At 39.4% G+C, this 18,992-nt stretch overlaps 1 protein-coding gene across 1 annotated transcript; it reads right to left on the bottom strand.

The window, feature by feature from the left end:
- Positions 1–575: 575 nt before the first annotated feature.
- On the bottom strand, positions 576–18,465 carry rab11fip4a (RAB11 family interacting protein 4 (class II) a). The gene is made up of 15 exons (XM_063471109.1): positions 18,125–18,465; positions 12,289–12,376; positions 11,747–11,835; positions 8,923–9,068; positions 8,653–8,814; positions 8,123–8,257; positions 7,182–7,217; positions 6,807–6,915; positions 6,365–6,468; positions 5,980–6,120; positions 5,176–5,257; positions 4,816–4,953; positions 4,539–4,685; positions 2,521–2,664; positions 576–2,440 (listed from the first exon to the last, which is right to left on the bottom strand). The coding sequence occupies exons 1-15, from the start codon at positions 18,275–18,277 to the stop codon at positions 2,324–2,326; spliced, it is 1,791 nt and encodes a 596-aa protein (XP_063327179.1). The 5' UTR covers positions 18,278–18,465; the 3' UTR covers positions 576–2,323.
- Between the last annotated feature and the right edge of the window lie 527 nt (positions 18,466–18,992).

Here is an 18,992-nt window from a genome sequence, read left to right on the forward strand (position 1 = left end):
AATTAACTTATTTACTAAAACTAACAAAGCCACACTACATTTTACCTTTGTATGTAAATGGTCCAAGTTACAGGCCTACAAGTAATTTCCAGTAATTTTGATCCCTCATAGTTTAAATAGGAAAACAGCACCCATTTAATATGTATACAATTTTTTAAGGGGTTCTGCTATTGAAACTCCAACATAAATAAGACCTAATGATATTAATGGCCAAACTTGTTCAGAATAAATCCTGTTATTTAGATATGGTGACTTAATTGCAGCTTTCACAGAGCTTAAATATGCTTTCATGTGACCAGTTCCTGTATGTAAAAATGAGTGCTAAAAAGAAAAAGAATACCCAAAAGGAATCAAATTTCAACGCTGTAACGTGGGGACAAACACCCAGTTAATAATTCACATGACTTCATTAAACATATTAAAGTGACTGTATGTATGTCCCAACTGAGGTTGGACAGAATTCCTATCATTCTGTGTACAACATGACATCACACCTGCATTAACATATTTGTTACTTTGTACCCAGTAACAAGACAAGAAGACTACAAATAAGCAACCAGGACCAACTTTGTGGTGCTAAGCGAATGGATTTTATTTACACATCTAGTCACCCATTGCTCCATGTGTGGTACAAAAATAAAAGAAACCAATGTGAACATGTGAATTTTGACAGAACAAGAATGTTTACACCCTATTTTAAAATCATTGTTCCAGGTATATATACTTTGCCTACGAAACAAGTGTGTTACTATATCACATGCTATGTGATTTCATAGTTGGGCTACAGTGCAGAACCTGATTTTAAAGGTGCCCCACAGAGTTTTCTTGTAATCTATATTCAATGCAAAGAACATCATTAGTTCACACTGTTAAAATCCTCGAGCTTCACCACATGTGTCACATGTATTCATTTCCTTGCAAAGCTAAATACAATTTCCTGAACCTGAATATTTTCATATTTGGTGAGAAAATTTGGAATAAGCTCAGATCAGAACAGCACGGTGCGATCTGGACTTGCAGTTTTTATGGTGTGCGCATATTTCTACACATCTATTAATAAATGCGTGTTACAGTTCTGGATTCATAGATACACATGCTAATTTGGCTGATATACAAGTACATGTAAGCCATCCAGCTCTGCAGTATGATGCTCTTCATCTACTAGATTATTTGTGGAAAACACAAATGATTTGGCACATAATTCTGTTCATTGGCACCTTTAAATATCTCTATTGTGAAAAGTCTTCAGAAAGCAAAGGCTTCATGTAGTTACTGACATTAACATTTGGAACTACTACTGAAAACCGATATAAAAGCGTATGGTTCAATGTAAACATTCGGCTGTGTTCAAACAGCTAAATTAAAGGGTTAGAAACGCAATCAAATGATCACAAGAACTGAAAAGTTGAGTGTCACCAGAAAGGCTTACATCAGTGTTCATGTACTGTGTAGCTATCTACAATCTCTACAGAACAACTAGTTTCTGATTTTACTACAGAAACGGTTCACCTTCCCATTTTATTTGCTTCACTTCTTAAATCTTAAAGCTGTTTCCCCTCGGTGCCTGTAGGTGAGTCAAAGACAGTTGTCCAAATTACATAAAATACAGGAAAGATGTTTATGTACTTTCAAACATACAGTGATAAACATCAGTGGATAAGATTAAAATGGCAAAGTTGCTCTACAGTGATTCCTTATAAAGACGCGTTTACTTCAGGTGGATGTGGAGACCAGCTGCTGTGGTAATGTACATACATTTGTGTGCAAGTGTCAAACATTCAGAATGTTAGCTGCAATGTAAAGTTGTAATCCTTAACTTTTTAGTGACATCAGATTCTGATTGTACCCAAACCAAAAACTGCCCATTTATTGCATCATCAGTAATTTGTGGTAACATCCACACATTAAAATGTGTTACCAGATTCAAAGTGGTCACACATTAAAGGGATTAAATATCCAGGGTTAGTGTCACCCTCCAAGTAAAAGCAATGATACCCAAAGAGTTGATGCTGAAATGCAGGAAAGCTTTAATGTGAACTGTTTGTTGTACTGCAGTTCACCAGGAAAAAATATTTATGTCCACCAACAGAACATTTCCTGCATTTTGTACTGCAGCTTAAGATTTACATCTCACAGGGGGGACCAAACCTGCACAATATCTGTGAAAAAAAACATCACTGAGTGAACAATGCGAATGTGTTTGTCTGTAGTGTAAACAGCTCCATCAGCTTCAGCCAGGACAGGAATCTTATGGATTACAACTTTACGGACTAAAGGTAACGGTAGATCAGCACAACTTCACTAATACAAATGTGCATTGTGTTTAATTCTTGATCTCCAGGATGGAAGGATTGTGGTCGAGAATGGCCAAAATGATTTTGTCCATGTACTGCCTCAGACGCAGGTTGATCTCCTCCTGCTCCTTCAAAGCATCCACAAGCTGAGAGAGAAGAGGAATGCATTACAAGCGCAGTTATATCAAGAATAACCGTTTCATCCAACCAACAGTAACAGACCAACCTCATCTCTGGAAGCGTTGTCAATCTCAGCTGCCAGGCACTGGGCCTTGGTGTGACAGGAGAACAGGTTCTTGGCCTCGTACAAGCTCAGACTGAGAATCTGAGCGTTCAGGTCGTCGTTTTGATCGCGCAGCTTGTGGTTCTCCTACAGACACAAAGGACCCAGTCCTGACTCGATGTGTGTGTGAATTTGAGAAAGCAGTGAGCTTGAAAAATCTCACAAATATAACTGAGCCATATCCATTACATGTGATTAGGATTGCCTGCCTTTGACTCGGTGCATGTCTCACTCTCCCTCCAAACATCACATACACTTGGGTTTCTCTTCAATATTTCTGAGTTGAAAGGAAGATTTTTACTTTATGAAAATATTGTTTTAATAATTTAATCAAGTATGAAACCACTGCTGACCAATGCCAGTTTGGTATTAACAGGGAGATGCAAGGTAGCCCAAATGAATGGTCATTACCAGTGATGGGAATAACGGCGTTAAAAGTAATGGTGTTACTTTTTTCAGTAACTATTTTTCAACACACAGATTGTTGAAGCTGCCTTCAGCTTACTGGGAGCTATGGGGGCGACAATAATTGCACAAGTGCTGCTGATTGGCTGAGGAAGAATAGAGTAGTCATGGTTAACCAATCACATGATCAGTTTAAGATGACATAGCAAATCCTAGTTAGTGTGTAGTGTAGTGGATAGTTTTGTTGTGTGTGTCAGAACAATGAGGCGACTGCTGAATGTCACAGTTGCTGCCAAAAAGCCCCCAAAGGCAGATAAGAGTGTAAACGCTGTCTCCAGGTAGAAAACAGGACGAGTGATACACCTCCTGCTGTCAGGCCTGCAGGTATCAGGCCTGTGATGTTCTCCTTTATCTCATAGTGGACAGAAATTATTTTCGCACAAATAGTTTGTGTGGCATCTAATTTGATGCAGAACACCTGATTGTTCTGTAAATAAATGGTAAATGGCCTGTATTTGTATAGCGCTTTACTAGTCCCTAAGGACCCCAAAGCGCTTTACACATTCAGTCATCCACCCATTCACACACTAGTTTGAAATGGTTAATAAATTTATTTTGGGGGGGGGGGGGGGGTAAATAGCTGCATACAACCTTGTGGTTTGCAAACCTTGTGCATAGATTTTTAAAGTTTACAATTTATATTTGCATTTCAAATTATGAAAATGTTTCGTTTGTGGTTGTTACAGTAAAAAATGCAACTTTTTTTCTACTCTGATTTTATGTTTTTTGTCTGATTCCAGATCAATTGTGCTAATGCAGTATTTCAAAATGAAAAAACAAACTGTATTTTCAGACATGTGAGGTTGTGCTGAAAAGAATGATACCAAACAAGGCAATATCAAAACTAGTCAAAAACAGCCAATTACACCCTGGACCCCAGAGGGTTAACCATAACGCAATAGTTACTTTTCCTAGTAATTAGTTACTTTTATAATATTGTAACTCAGTTACTTTTTTGAAGTAGTAACTAGTAACTATAACTAATTACTTTTTCAAAGTAACTTGCCCAACACTGGAGATTACCCTGTGACTGTTGGGAAGAGAAAAACAGACAAGGACACAACAGAGAGCATTTCTGACCTGACAAAGCGCCTTTGGGCTTGCTGTGGACTTTACAACTAAAAACTAATATTTGGCCTCTCTGCAGCTCAACATAAACATAAAAGTTTGAAACAGAAATTGATGTGAGAGCAGTTACGAAATGGAGCGCACGTTACAGGTGGTCAGAATGGGACTTTTACACAGCAAGGTAAAGTTAGCAGGACTGAGCGATCCATCAGTGTATCAACACAGGTTTGGGAGTTCTCTACTTCAGTATGCTACTTGCCAATACACATTAACAGGGCTCAAGCAGCTCCTTTTTTGGATATATGCATGTTTCAAGAATTTATTTTTTGTGTGGATTAAATAGAAATAAATGAAATGACACAAATCTGACCATTGTGGAATTAAAAGTAGAATGAGGAAGAACAAGGATGAGTGTGTTCTGTGTGGACCTGTTTCAGTCTCTTCACTTCATGTTCCATTTCCAGCTCCCTGGTTTTGGCGTTAAACTCAGACAGCCCCTTGCCTTTCCCAGGATGTTCCATCTCCAGTTTAAACAATTGCAGATACTCGAGCTCCCGACGGAGATCATCAATCAGCTGCAGACAAAACAGTCGGTCAAACAAACTCGAACATGTTCCACATTAACCTTTTCTTATCTTACCTGGTGACTACAGCGGGAAATGAAGTTATTTTCATAGAAATGATTGCCTGGGAGGAGTGTCTCACCTCCTGCATGGACTCTTTTTCCTTCTGAAACTCGTGGCGGTTTTGCCAGAGCTTGTCCATTATCTTCCTGTACAGGTCCATCTCATCTTTCAGCCTCAAACTAGTGTCCTCCAGTTTGTCTGTCACCCTCTGCTTCTCCTGCAAAAGAAACAAGTCAGGAAACAGTGGCTGAGAAAAATAAACACGCATGCTTTTATGATACATGTAGGAAAATACGCAACATTTGAGATATGGAAACACCAACCAAGATGAGTACAGACAAACTAAAAGAAAAAAGCTTGTCAGGGTGAAACTCATGAAGTTTATATAAAATAATAAAAGGATTACATCATGATGACACAGGAAGATACTTCAGCATACCTGATCCATTTTTTCAGTCTGAGACTTGAGTCTGCACACATTCAACTTCATCTCTGTATTCTCTTCTTCTAACTGCTGTAACCTTAGGGTGAACAAACACAAACACAGCTTTAGTTTGGTATCACAGGTACCCCAGTGAACTTTAACCTCCTAAGACCCGAATTCTTTCATGGCATGCATTTTCAATTTCTCTTTGCTATTTGGGCTGATTGGGACCTGATGAATATAAAAACAAAGAATTACCTGATTTTTTTTGTTGTTGTTTTATTTTTACCCGATTTTTGTTTCTGAGAAAAATGAGATCCAAAAATGAGGACATTTGTTTTAAATGTTGATAGAACAGTGGCAGTATAATGTCCCTGTAAGTGGGTGTCAGGCCCTTGTAGAGCACAATTTAGTACTTTTGTCTAGACAACCCAAAATGTGATGTCCACATATATGGACGCCAGGTCCTAGGAGGTTAAAAGACATGAGTAAGGCTAGGTGTTTTTAAAGTGCCAGAACGCTGACCGTCTTTGATCAGCACAGCAGCTTGTAAAATTGCGCTGCACATTTCCTCATTTCCTGTCACCTCTTAATAGCAGGAAACGGCAGGGTAACGTAACAGGGTAACCAGGGTAACAGCAGTTTCATTTCATGAGACCTACAGCCAATCAGTGTCTGTGGTAGTTCATGGTTACAGAATACCTGCCTTAACAGCAGATGTGTAGTTGATCTTGTGTCAGAGCCAAATCTAGCACCAGCCTGTTCAGGATTTGGATTATGGGGGGAACTTCCCTTCAGGTAAATTGCTGGTTAGTTTACCTGTTACAGAGCAGCTCTATCTCCGTGTTTCTATCTCTCTCCATCTTGGTGTAAGCCTCCCGGTGTTTCTTCACCTCTTCTTTGAGACTCTCTGCAGACTTTGTCTCTGCATCCTTCACCTGCTCCTCTAGCTCATGAACCCTTGGAAGCAAAAACACAGAGGTCATTCAGACTGGTACAGACTAGTTAGCTAGAACCAAAATACTGCACAGGTTTATATAAGATCTGTGGACTAATTCACATCACATATATCTCATATCTGCACCACATGTAAAGAATGATCAAACAGGTGCAGTTAATGTTATTTGTGTGAAAATAAATACCACGCCTTTTTGTACAGGAACCAAACCCAGCCAAAGCACCCACCCAGCTCAAGTATTCTTACCTGTGCACAAGGTGGGTGTTGTCATGCTTGAGTTTAGACTTGAGGTCATTGTTGGCCAGACTGTCACTTTCCAGTTCTGTCACCTTTTTCTCCAGGTAGCTGACCTGAGTGACACATCACACAGGTAAGGCCTAAAGGTTAAAGAGCATCTTCTTCATTTGCATACAGACATTCCCAGTGTGCCTCTACACAGCCTGTTGTTAACAGGAAATTAATCACCTGTTTTAAATTGATCCAGCCTCCTACACACTAACACTATTTTTCCCCACCTCACAGACTTCAATTTATTTCAGCATTGTTTTTATTTTTCATTAGCTAAAACGAGGCTGCTGCTGCTTCACCAGTTAGACTCTTAGTTTGTGACAGTAGTCCTTGTTCTGCTCTGGAGATGTGCTATGAGCTAGAGGATCACTCCAGCAGGTGAAGATTATTATGTGTTTACTTTCTCTGTGATGTCAAGGTCACAGGAGTCGATACTGTCTGTGAACAGATCCTCTGTGCTGCTGCCCTGACTGGACCCAAACACGCTGTGATTGGCCTGGAACAGCTGACTGCAGGGAGAGAGAAAACACCCGAGAAACAGGAGACATCATTATCTAGAATATAAACATCATATTTACACTGCAGACACATCTAAATCCTGTATATGCTTTGCATTAGTGTCTACTACCACCATGTTCTTCAGTGGCTGCATTTTTTATATTGTAACGAGAAAGATGCCAAAACTAAGCAACAGTTTATGATATCTACAGTGCACAGATGATTTAGAGCAGCAAGAATTTAAAAAGGTGCTTTGGAGGAACGTCAGGTCACTCACCGTCCAAATGCTGTGCTGGAAATCTTCCTGTTAGGACTGAAAAAACAGGAGAGGAACCGAGTCACACATACTGACAGTAACACAGGCTTCAACTATCCATTTTAATCATCCAAAAGTCTTTGCTACAACTCTATTTGCTGGTAGTAAAATTAGTGCAATGACACCTCTGCTTTCATTCACACAGTGGTTTCAAACAATGTTCTTCTGTGGTTGCCGTACGCTACAGTTTTAACCACAGTCAGTGTTCTTGTTTCAGCTGTACTGCTGTAGCATCGCACACAAGACACAAAAACTCACAACCAGTCATCCCGCCACATTGGGATACAGTTGCTATAGCAACAACTCGAGCTCACCCTTTGATGTGGATGCAGCATCTGATGCCAAGAATGAATAAGAGGGGATTTAGCTGGATGTCTAAGACAGCTAATCCAAGCTTTGTTACATTAGGGCGATGCTGAGGCAGCAAGAGTCATTTCACTTCATTCCTTCTATCATTACCAATAGCTCCAAAAAAATAGATAACTGTACGAATGTGCTATACTGACTGGTAAATTAAAGCTTGATCTTTTAGGCTAAGCTCTCTCCTCCCTGCCTGCCTTAGTACTGATGCTACACCATCAGTCTTACGAACAAGACTGCAGCGTACTTGAAACATCTCTATCTAAACCCAGATGGTCAAATCCACCGTTTTCTCACTGAAAATGAAGGCCTCATACTTGGAAGTGCTTCCCTGTCTTGAAAGGGTAATCAGGTGTTCCACGGCTAGCATGGTAGCCACGTTGGTCCCCTTGGACCCGGGGTTCAAGGCTGAGCAGTGTGATACCCCAATGATGAACACACACCATTTTTTCTTTTTTAAAAATCTGAAATTCATTCAGTCTTAGGATGAAGACAGTTCCAGGTCAGTCCCAGAAATGAACATGAGTGAATGTGTGCTCCACCTGTTGGCCTTGAGGTTTCTCAGTCTAGCCTCCAAGTCATTGAGTAGATTCACTTTCTTGCAGCACTGAGAACAGTAGATGTCCAGCAGCTCACTGTTATACAGCTGCCGCATCTTTTGAGGGGTGTGGCCAGCACTGGAATTATAAAGAATGAATTGATTAATGTCCGCATATATAATCAAATATAAATAAGCATGTCTGAAAAAGTGAAAGTCAGCTTCTCACTGTTAGCTATAGATATTTGCAATGTCTGCAGAGCATATTGGCATGCGTCAATCAAATGTCTTCCAGTCTCTACTTTTTCAAGCCATGGTTCAGAAAACTTGCAGTACTGTCTAAAACAATGCACTGCATTCAAATCAAACAGGCCCATTGTTAACAGCCCTGTGCTTTTCCCTTTAGGACAAGCAAACAGCCAAAAAGTCTGATTTGTCTTTTTCTGTATGAAAACTGTGTCTTAAGACATGTTTGTATGTAATTCTGCGTGTGCATGCGATTAAGGGAGCGCTTCCTTCTCATCAGACACCAACCTGGAGGGAAGCGAGGATCCAAGATCTGAGAAACCATTTGTTCGTGTTTCTTCTTCAGGGCAAGGGCTGCTGGGAGTAAAATCTACATCCTCCCCTTCACCGTAGTCTTCAAACTGCTCCTCTCTAGATATGACGGGCGCAGACGCTGAGCCAATCAGGCGGCTAGGGTTGCATTCCAAAACAAAACAATAAAAGGGAAGAGAGCAAACCCACAATCAAAAGAAATTCTAAGCCTTCCTAAAGTCCCAACTCAGACTGGTTATGACTGACCTGCGTTGCTGTGTTGGGTGAAGTGAGTCAGAGCTGTTGGCATTTTCAGTGCTGCTGTCCATGTCGCACTCGCCATCAGCACACGTGCTTTCCTGGTAGGACCGTGTACACATGATAATAGGAGGACCAAGCTTTGCCTCACCATTCTGAACATACAAGCAAAATTATGTGAATTAGGATTAAAAATTGTTACTTCTATTTCTGAAGTCCTGTAAAGTTCAGTCACATTAGACACTTCTCTAACTTCATCTGCATATTTACCGACTGTCAGTGCCAACACAAGGCATCGCTTCATACAGTAGCAAAACAGGACAAATTGAATTATAAGTTAACTTTACTTTTTTTTTTTCTCAATTTCAAAGCAGAAACCCTTGAGTTCAAAATCACATCATCACACAGAGATGTTTACTAAAAACACATGTAAACAGTTACGTAAACAGTTCTTCAAAGAACAGCTAAAATCATGCATGAGATACAAGACCGATACAGTGCCTATTCACTGATTACACTGAACAAAGGATCATCAGCATCTTAATATATAGTTCTTAAAAATAAACATTTCAAATAAAAAATGCCAAGATTATAATCTTGCTTACAAGGAAACTGTCATGAACCACCGTGCGTAAAAACACAAAAGGTGAAGAGGGGCGAAGAAAACAGCTGGGGAACAAAACACAGCTGAGAATAATCAGGTAATAAGAGAGGCAGGAAAACTGAACCTTTCAAAGTGAAGGAAGGAAGTAGCTAAAGGAAGAAAACAGGCCAAAATACAGGTAACAAAAGGCAAAGACAACTAGATATAAGACATGAGGAGCCAAAATAAGCTCAGGGTCACCAGTAACTAAAAATTAAGGCAAAAATGACAAGACTTAAATTACAAAGGAATTAACAGCAACAATACAAACAGAAAACTAAATACTATCAATAAAAGAAACCTAATACAAAGATGACCTCAAACTAGAAAGAATCCCACTGCATTTAGACGAATCCAGGAATAAGATCCAGGAATGTCAGCCTACATTTATTAAAAGGCTATTTAGAGAAATCAGTCTTGCCTTCCAGTGCTTATTTTAGCTTATTTTAGCAGATTTAATCAAACAATTGAGTTTTAAGGGTTAAACCGTAGTTTAAATAGAAATTTAAAAATGTTTCTGCTTATAATCTACTGTTGTTTCAATACCCCATCACATACTAAATGTATGAGAGGTACAAACTCAAAGAATTTCAGATGTTTAAGTTTAATCTCAAGATATTTAAGATGACTTTCATTGTCCAAACATTGGATATTACTAACAATATCCAATGTTTGGACCTTTGTGATTAGCATTAAGGTTAGCTTTAGGTGTGAGCCAAATATTTTCCCCAGAAATCACTAAAGCAAAGAGGGGAGTTTAAATCAGCGACACAAAGCGACGTCTTTAAGAGAGAAACAGCAGTACAGCCGGTATTCTGACCTGCTATCATGATTTGAACAGAATATGATGAAGTTGTATTTGAGGTAGCGTCTTGGGCCGATTTATCATGTGGGAGTTAGCGTGCCCCAGATAGTATATTATTAATAAATCATGCTGCTGTCTGGCTTAACCTCACTGTAGTACCATGGCAAGGTCACACCCAAGCGCTCTTTCACACACACAAAGTCAAGTTTCTCATCATTACCAGTAAAAGCAGTGGCTCCATACTCTGTTCTTACTTAGGATTCTGCTGGATTGTGGAAGTAGTTCACATATAAAGACACGAGACAGACATAATATGGCATCTGAGGCACTGCTAACCTTTCACTCATTAATTATACACATTTTTTGTCCGTGATGAAGAGGTGTGGGAGCATATGTATATATATTTATATATATACACACAAAATAACATAATATATCCCATTCATCCACACACAGCAACACCACATAAAATGAAACACAACTTTAAGCTTTGTGCCAGTCTGTGTGCTTTTCCTTTATTGGACTAATCTTCTCTTTCAAAAAGTTAGAAATCAGTTGGTCTGACACATTCGTACAACTTACCAAATAAGTGTGGACACCATCTCACTCATCTCCAATACAAAGTCACAAATCACACTAATGAGTGTGTACGTGAATGTATGGCATCTGCTCTGGTGGAGCTAAAAACAAAAATCTACTGTATTCCCAATGCCTGAAGGCTCAGTGTCCTCAGAGCTTAAATACGACTGCAGCTCCAGCAGTAATGTAGAAAGCACGGCGATGCTTTAGCTGGGACAAAACCACACCTCGGCTCTCTCGCTCTCTCTCGCTCTCTGTCTCGCTCTTGTCTCGCTCATCCTCTTGTTGCTAAGCAACGATCCAGTTAGGCTAATCTCTATGAGGGACATAATCAGCCACGCACAGCAACATACATTTCACACAGTAAATTTATGATACAAAAATAACTGAGATATATTTAAGGTAGTACACATGCTAGAAACCAACAGCATTATCAGAGCTGTATGGAAGCCCAGCAGTACAGGTTTATATAAAAAAATTGTTTCTGAAAAGTCAGTCACTATATCATATTTTTGACACTTAAACTCCGGTGTTTAGGTTAGAAATCAGTGCCTCGTGATTTTCATTTATTATGAATATAAATCTAAACACTGCTCTAAATGAACAGTTATCGATGATCTTAGCTTCACTGCTGAATTATTGCTGCTTCACTCCATGTAAACAATGTCCACTTTCACTCTGACATCTGGCATATTTACAAAAACAAAAAATGTCTTTAAAATTATTTGCAGTATTAATGGAGACGTTTCAGGGTGTGTTTTCACATCATGCCACAGAATTATGAGCACCACTGAAGATCCAATCACCTGGTATATATAGCCATTGTCTGTGACAGATGGCTGGCTGGAGGCATGGCTGCGAGGACCCACAGTCATCTTCATTATTTCTTCACAACCTAGGAGGACAAGTGTGGGGAGGAAAGTAAATAATAAGAGGGGAAATAACATAAGCAGACTGTTTCCTCTGTAATAAAACCAGTAAGAATATTTGTTCTAATTTGAGCTATGTGAATAAAGTGGTATCATCTTCAATGTTTACATGTTTCATTTTATAATATCCAAACTCTTTTTGTCATTTTCAAGGTAAAATGGGCCATGTAGCATTAGAAGAAGAGTATGGAGCAGACTGTTTCCATTCTGATAGTTACATGAACGTGCTGACAACACTATGATGTCTGTATAAACAACACAAGTGTGAAGTCAGCAGATGTTTGTCTTAGCTTAGCAAGAAAACTAAATAGAAGTAAACAGTTAGCCGAGCTTTAACTAAATGTGACAAGGTTACAAAGTTACAAAGCTCATACATCTTCTCATGACAGAGAGCAGGACAATCAAAGTCCATGTCTCACCTTTGATAGCAAACACTCCGTGGCAAAAGTCTTTGAAGTTGATTTTCCCATGAGCGTTAGGATCCAGGTACCTTGTCAACTTCTTCACCTGCAAGACACAAAAGTAAAGTCAGCCTTTTCTAAAGGAAACTCGCTTTACTTAAAACACAGAAGGGTAACTCGTACTCAGTGTGCATAGAAAAATATTAGACGATTCACACAAGTACATCAACCACGTTTTACTGTTAGAGGCGTCTGAAGAGACACCAGGGTCCAGGTTCACAAAGACTGCCTGTAACTATGGATTACATAAACCAAACAGCAGACTTCACAAAGAACTCCAAATTTATCCTACTTTTCTGAAAAAAATGGCAGACTGAATAAAAAGTATCGAGTCCCTGTTTTCCCCTCCAGAAGACGCCTGTCTTACAGCAACGGTAAAGTAGGAAACATCCTATTGCATAAAATTAATAATAAGCTGCACAGCTATTACTGATGTCCTTAGATTAGGGCTGTTTTTTTCTCCCATTTGATCTTCATACATCAAAATGAAACTTAAAACAATTTTTTCTATTTATTTGTATCTACATTACTGAAAAAAATAAAAAATATAAAAATTTTATTAAAATAATTGAAAATCTATGTTGTAAAGGAAAAATTTCCTGGAAAAAAGAAATTATCTGGGATGTTTATCCTCATATGCAACAATGAGTACTCTGACAGTACTACTACTACTACCCTGATATAGACTATCAGATGTCAGAGTGGCCCTTTGGAGGCTCAAATGGAGTGAGACCTACGGTGGCCCTGAAGTGCAAATCACAGTGACCCTCCCTCTGACAACTAAAATCTAAAATGTGACAAATTTGTAGTTTTATTTGTAAAAGTATGGAAGCTTTTAGGATCGCTGTTCTGTTGACACACAGATGAAATAAGTCAAAAGAGGATTATAGCTCCGGGTGTGGAAAGTGGTGGAACTACTCTGTGACACAGGCTTTGATCTTGCTCTCAGCTTTCTCAGCGAGGATAAAAAAAGATGAAAATAACCAGTTAAGAGCTGAGGGTATACTGTGGGACAAGTTGTGTTATATCAGCATCTATAGAAGCACAAACGGACGCATCCTGGAGTTCAGTGTCACGTTATCACAGAGGATTAATTGTAAACGTCAGCAGCTGTCTAACCGGTTTGACTTCAAAAACCTGAAGACTCTTTAATGTCACACGAGCAGAAACCAGACACTACAAACCTCTTACAGCATTAGAATTCATGAGAGGCTCCCTTGGGTCATCATTTTTAACTTTAATCCAAAAGACAAAAAAGGTCCATCCAATGCCAACAAAACTTAATGCATGTATATAATAAAACCATGACAACAGTATTTTGTACAAAACCAGAAAGTAGCGCCACTGTGGATCTGACACTCACAGGACGGTTAGACAGGAGAGAGCTTCAGGAACAAATACTCAAAACAGAAATACAGACTGCAGCCAACAGGAGCACACTAGAAATGCAGCCCACTTAAAGAATGACACTGACTATAACTTACTTTGGCATCTTTAAATTAGGGTTAAAACTCTTAAAAAAAAAAAAATAGGTGTTTTTTCTATGTAGAGTCAGAAAAATGTGAGGAAAGTTAGACCGAGACCACAAACCTGACACAATTATCAATAATTTAATTTTACCTCAGGGTAACGAGACTGCTGCAAGCTCAAACTAATAACAAGAACAAAGGAAGACAACGAGAGGCTACTGGGGAACCAAGTCCACACGCCATGACACACACAGAACACCCTTAGAAAAATATAGCACCTCGTTGTACTTATACAGGTACCTCGATCTGTCACTAGGTACTGCTGCTACTAGGGGCGCTTTTAGCTTCGCTTCCTGTACCTTACAAAGATAAGTTTTCATTCATGTACCTTCATAAAGTACTACAGAGTACATTAAAATAGTGCAAATGTGCAAAATATAAAAAAGTAAGAGAGATGGGAATGGACTGGCAGATTAGCAGATAAGTCTTTATACAGCTCAGAGTGCTGAAACATTTCATGTCATGTTTTTACAAAGACTATAAAATGTAGCACATCAATGGCTAAAGAAAAGTACAAGAAGCTAATAAACTAAAAGGATTCATTTTACGTTTATGGATGCTGCTTTTAATTTCCCCAAATAAAAGCACTGAGTGGAGTGCTCTTTGCCAGCCAGCTCTCATATCTCAGATTTTGTGTTTCACAAACATTTAACAACACAGTACATCAGCGGTAGACCTTTCCAATTGGTCTGCAAATTGTTTTTACCATACAGTGAGAAGATAATTCTGCCAAAGGGGAAAACAACAATGATTCAGTGTCAGGCTTTCAGCCAGGAAACGTATTAGACCCAGCGACTGCGACAAGAGAGACCAGAGGGATTCTGTGCTGATAAATGTTGCACTTGTTTCACATAGTGATGTCCATCTACTTAACATGAAATGTGCAACGCTTCAGAGAGAACAGTGAGAGGAGGGAAGAAAGTAACGTCTAAATATAGAATAGAGAGCTCACCAGATCCCAGTTGGCCGTGTCCACATTAAAGCGATGAATAGTTTAGCCTGCCATGTTGAGTGGACATAGATGAAAAGATATCAGGTGTTTTTGTATGTATAAAAAGAAATCAACAGCAATGAAGTATTGGTGGCCTATGTATTAAAATGAGTATGTTTTTCACATATTGCATTGAAAAGAATAAACCAATCGTTTTGGGTCATGCTGAATAAAACATGAAGTTCATTTTGTAAATTATGATCATTCTAATTGTCAAAAAGAGGAAAACCGGAGTATATTCAATAACAAATCATTAACGAAAGCATAATCTTACTAAGACCCATCTCTCACTCATCACATCTATTTTCCAAAGACCAAAGTGGCGATGACAGAAATGCTAGTGTCTTTGGGTGTTACTATAGGTACATTCTCCTTTATATTATCTATGGTCAGAAGCAAATCAATGAAAAAGCTACATTAGTGTTGCATGCACATACACTCACCAGCCACTTAGATACAGCTGTTCAAACTGAACATCAATGCAAATAATCTGATCAGATCGAACGGCAGCAGTTCAATGTGTTTAGGCATATAATAAAGACAGCCTGCTTAAGTCCTAATCGAGTACCACAATGGGAAAGATATGTGATTTGAGTGATTTCAAACATACAGGGTTGTTTGTGCCAGATGGCCCGAGTATTGGGATTACTGGGATTTTCCCACACACACGTCTAGCTTTTACAGAGAATGGTCCAAAAATATCCAATTAACAGGGTCAGAATGCCTTGTTGATGCCAGAGGTCAGAGGCCAGACTGCTTTGAGCTAAGGAAGGCAATGCTAACTCAAATAATCACTTGTTGCAACCAAGGCATGCAGCAGAGCATCTCTAACTGCACAACATGTCAAACCGTGAAGCAGAACAGCTACAGCAGCAGCAGCAGCAGCAGGTCAAACTGGGTGCCAGTCCTGCCAGCTAAGAACAGGAAAGTCTGGATACAGTTCACACAGACTCACCAAAACTGGACAGCAGAAGATCAGAATATTGCCTGGTCGAATCGTGACGTTCAGATTGTAGGCTCATAATTTTGTATAAACAACATGAAAGCATGGATCCATCCTGCCCTGCCTTCAGGTTGGTGTTATTGGTAGTTTAATATTGTGGGAATATTTTCTTATGATACTTTGAGCCCTTTAGTAGCAACTGAGCATAAATCCTACATTGTACCTGAGAGTTGTTGCTGATCATGTGCATCCCTTTATGAGCAGCAGAATGTAACACATGTCACAAATTTCAAACTCATTTCTTGAACATGACAGGGAGTTTATTGCACTTAAATGGCCTACACAGTCACCAGATATCAGTCCAATAGAGCATGGGATGGGGTGGAATAGGGGATCTGTAGCAACTGTGTGATATTATCATGTCAACATGGAGTTTCCTGGACCTTGATAATTCTATGGCATGCAGGATTAAGGGAGTTCTGAAGGCAAAATGACAGCCAACCCAGTAGTAACGAGGTATACCTAATAAATAGGCATGCAAGTGTATGGTCAAAATGAGCACAATAGGATTTGTTTTAGATGATAAAATATAAAAATGTACATCTTTAGCAGTAAATTTCTACACAAAACATACAGAAATATGTCTTCAAAAATATGATGAAATAATACAGGATGTGTGTATAACCCACGATCCACAGACGCTGCTGGAACAAACAGAAATGCAGAGCTGCTGGTGTTCTCATGAGTTGTTTTGAGCAGCTGAGCAGATCATTTAATTACTTAATAATCAACCAATCCACTTGCGGAGATCTAGTGAAGCTCCCGTTCCCATGGTGACAGAGCACAGAGATGAGTGGAAGTGCACGAGGGGAGGAGCGACATGAGGAAGTAGCTTCATTTTAGCATGGCTGAGCTATTTTTAGTGATGTGTCCTGGGTTTTCAGCCGCTGTTGCACTTTAAAGCAAACTCCACAGTCACAAGCAGACATCACTCCACCTAAACTCAATCAGCAAAGGACTGGAAACACTTGCAGACTAAGCCCACTTAAAGTCATCAGTTATTATTTATATAGCTTTCTTATTTATGTAAACCTGAACAACAACTTCAGATATACACTGTGTATAAATTATTAGGTCCCTGGTTCGGGACTATAGCCCTGCTTGGGGTTATTATCATGGCACACAAAAATCATCATCCAATATGGAAAATTATGTAATTCTGCTACAGAAAATATTAAATACTCTTTGATAAAATACTACATCACTTCACATATTTGGGCCTGTAATAAAATGTTACATAGCATCACATTTTTCTTTAGCTGCTCCCTGACAGCTCAACGGGTCAGAAGCATGACAAAGATATGGTGCATCTCCAGGACCAACCCTTTAAATGATCGACTCTGACCACTGAAGCAAGGCTCATCGATGGTTAACCACGGTAAAATCTACGTGTGGCTCGGCTTTCTGCCATAATCCCCCTAAACACGCTCGTCCCAGGTGTGGACAAACTGTTTAGCTGCAGTGAAGGTTTCAGGGCGACATTTATCACAGTGTTTTAGGAACAACACAAACACGCTGATATCTGATCTTGCACACAGAATGTAAAGCCATTTCACTTTGTATGTTTCTTATCAAGGTTTAAATGACAAATGAAATTCTTCACTCCAGTCTAAACATTCAGACTGGAGAACAAAGCACTGCTCAGGATTCTGCATTTGCCCACTTTCTTCTATTAGTACAGTCAGTATCTAGGATAATATTGTACAATACTATGTTTTTAAAATAGCCAAACATGTTTCTCTTCCTGACAAAATCAGAGCACCTGTATTAAACAATGTATTTTATGATGCTGCAAAAATCAGATTTCAGAATTGTTTTTATACAGCCACCGAGACTGATGTATTAGTTAACCCCTATTGGGGAGGGGGGGGGGGGGGTTACAGAAGACCTTCATCATTAATAAAAAGTGTAGCTATAAGCAGTAAAGCTGCATTATTAGGCTTTCTAATTTTACAGAGGCTGTAACGCCCCCATTGTCTTCAGCTTTCCTAATGTTGTGAGGCTGGAACAGTTTAACTGAATGGGAAACGCAGGACAAAGCATGTCAGCCACCACCGAGGATGTCAAGTCTCCTGTAGCTGGTCCTGTGTCATACCGCAGCAAATAAGCTGCTGGCACCTCTAACACACCTGTGACTGTTAATAAGCGGGGCAGCTTGTCTGTTGTTAAAAGCTCCACGTATTACAGATTCACCATATTGGAAACATTAGATGAATATGAATGCAGATGTGCTATTTGTCCTTTGTTACCCAGTCCCTTCCAGTCTCTCACCTCGTCTCCTTGACCGAATTGAAGACCGAGGTCCATCAAGTGCTCCACCCGGATGAAGCCGTCAGCATCCTCGTCACAGACGTCGAAAACCTCCTTGAGCCTCCTCAAAAACTGTAGGAGCTGTTCTTGTTCGGGAAAGGCACGTCCTTCCATTATACAGGCTTCGTGCTGCACACACACACACAGCTTATATTCTAGTTTTCCTCAATCAAACGGACTGTAAGACACCGACGGTCGCCATCACCATCCCAGCCTTCAGCTCCGCCGGACCGACTGGTACCGCTGTTATACAAGCAGCACGGCACGCTCAAGAGGCGCGAGGAGTCTCGGAAATACGCGACGACTTACGAGTTCGTCACGAGGCATTACGTCACAGGCCAGTTGCTAATTCATAATCCAGGTGTGCTGTCACTTTCCTCCCGCTTTTGACGACAATGTATAAAACTGTATGGAAGCCCAGTTTGGCCAATAATAAAAGAACTATATGAAACACAAGATTGAAATAGTCTTACATGGTATGATTGAGTATTTACCCTACCACATAAAAACTAAGCAATAAGAATATTTAATTAACATTGGGAAACAAAAAAGTCGACTTAATTTAAACATAAAATTAGTATAAATAGTATAAATTAACATAAATATTAGCTACTATAACTGAACTCTGAACTAACCATGTCGTAAAAAGAATTTTTAGTATATGACTGGCTTCCAGAAAACTGAATAAGAAAACTTAAGAATTAATGTATTATTTGGAAACAGTAATATTTCAAGCGGACAAATACTGCTCAAACAATTAAAGGAACACATAAATCACCGGTTGGATCTAGATGAATGAAATGTTCATGTTGAAAACCTTCACTGATGT

Source organism: Pelmatolapia mariae, linkage group LG4, assembly GCF_036321145.2.
Source record: "Pelmatolapia mariae isolate MD_Pm_ZW linkage group LG4, Pm_UMD_F_2, whole genome shotgun sequence".
Classification (NCBI taxonomy): Eukaryota; Metazoa; Chordata; class Actinopteri; order Cichliformes; family Cichlidae; genus Pelmatolapia; species Pelmatolapia mariae.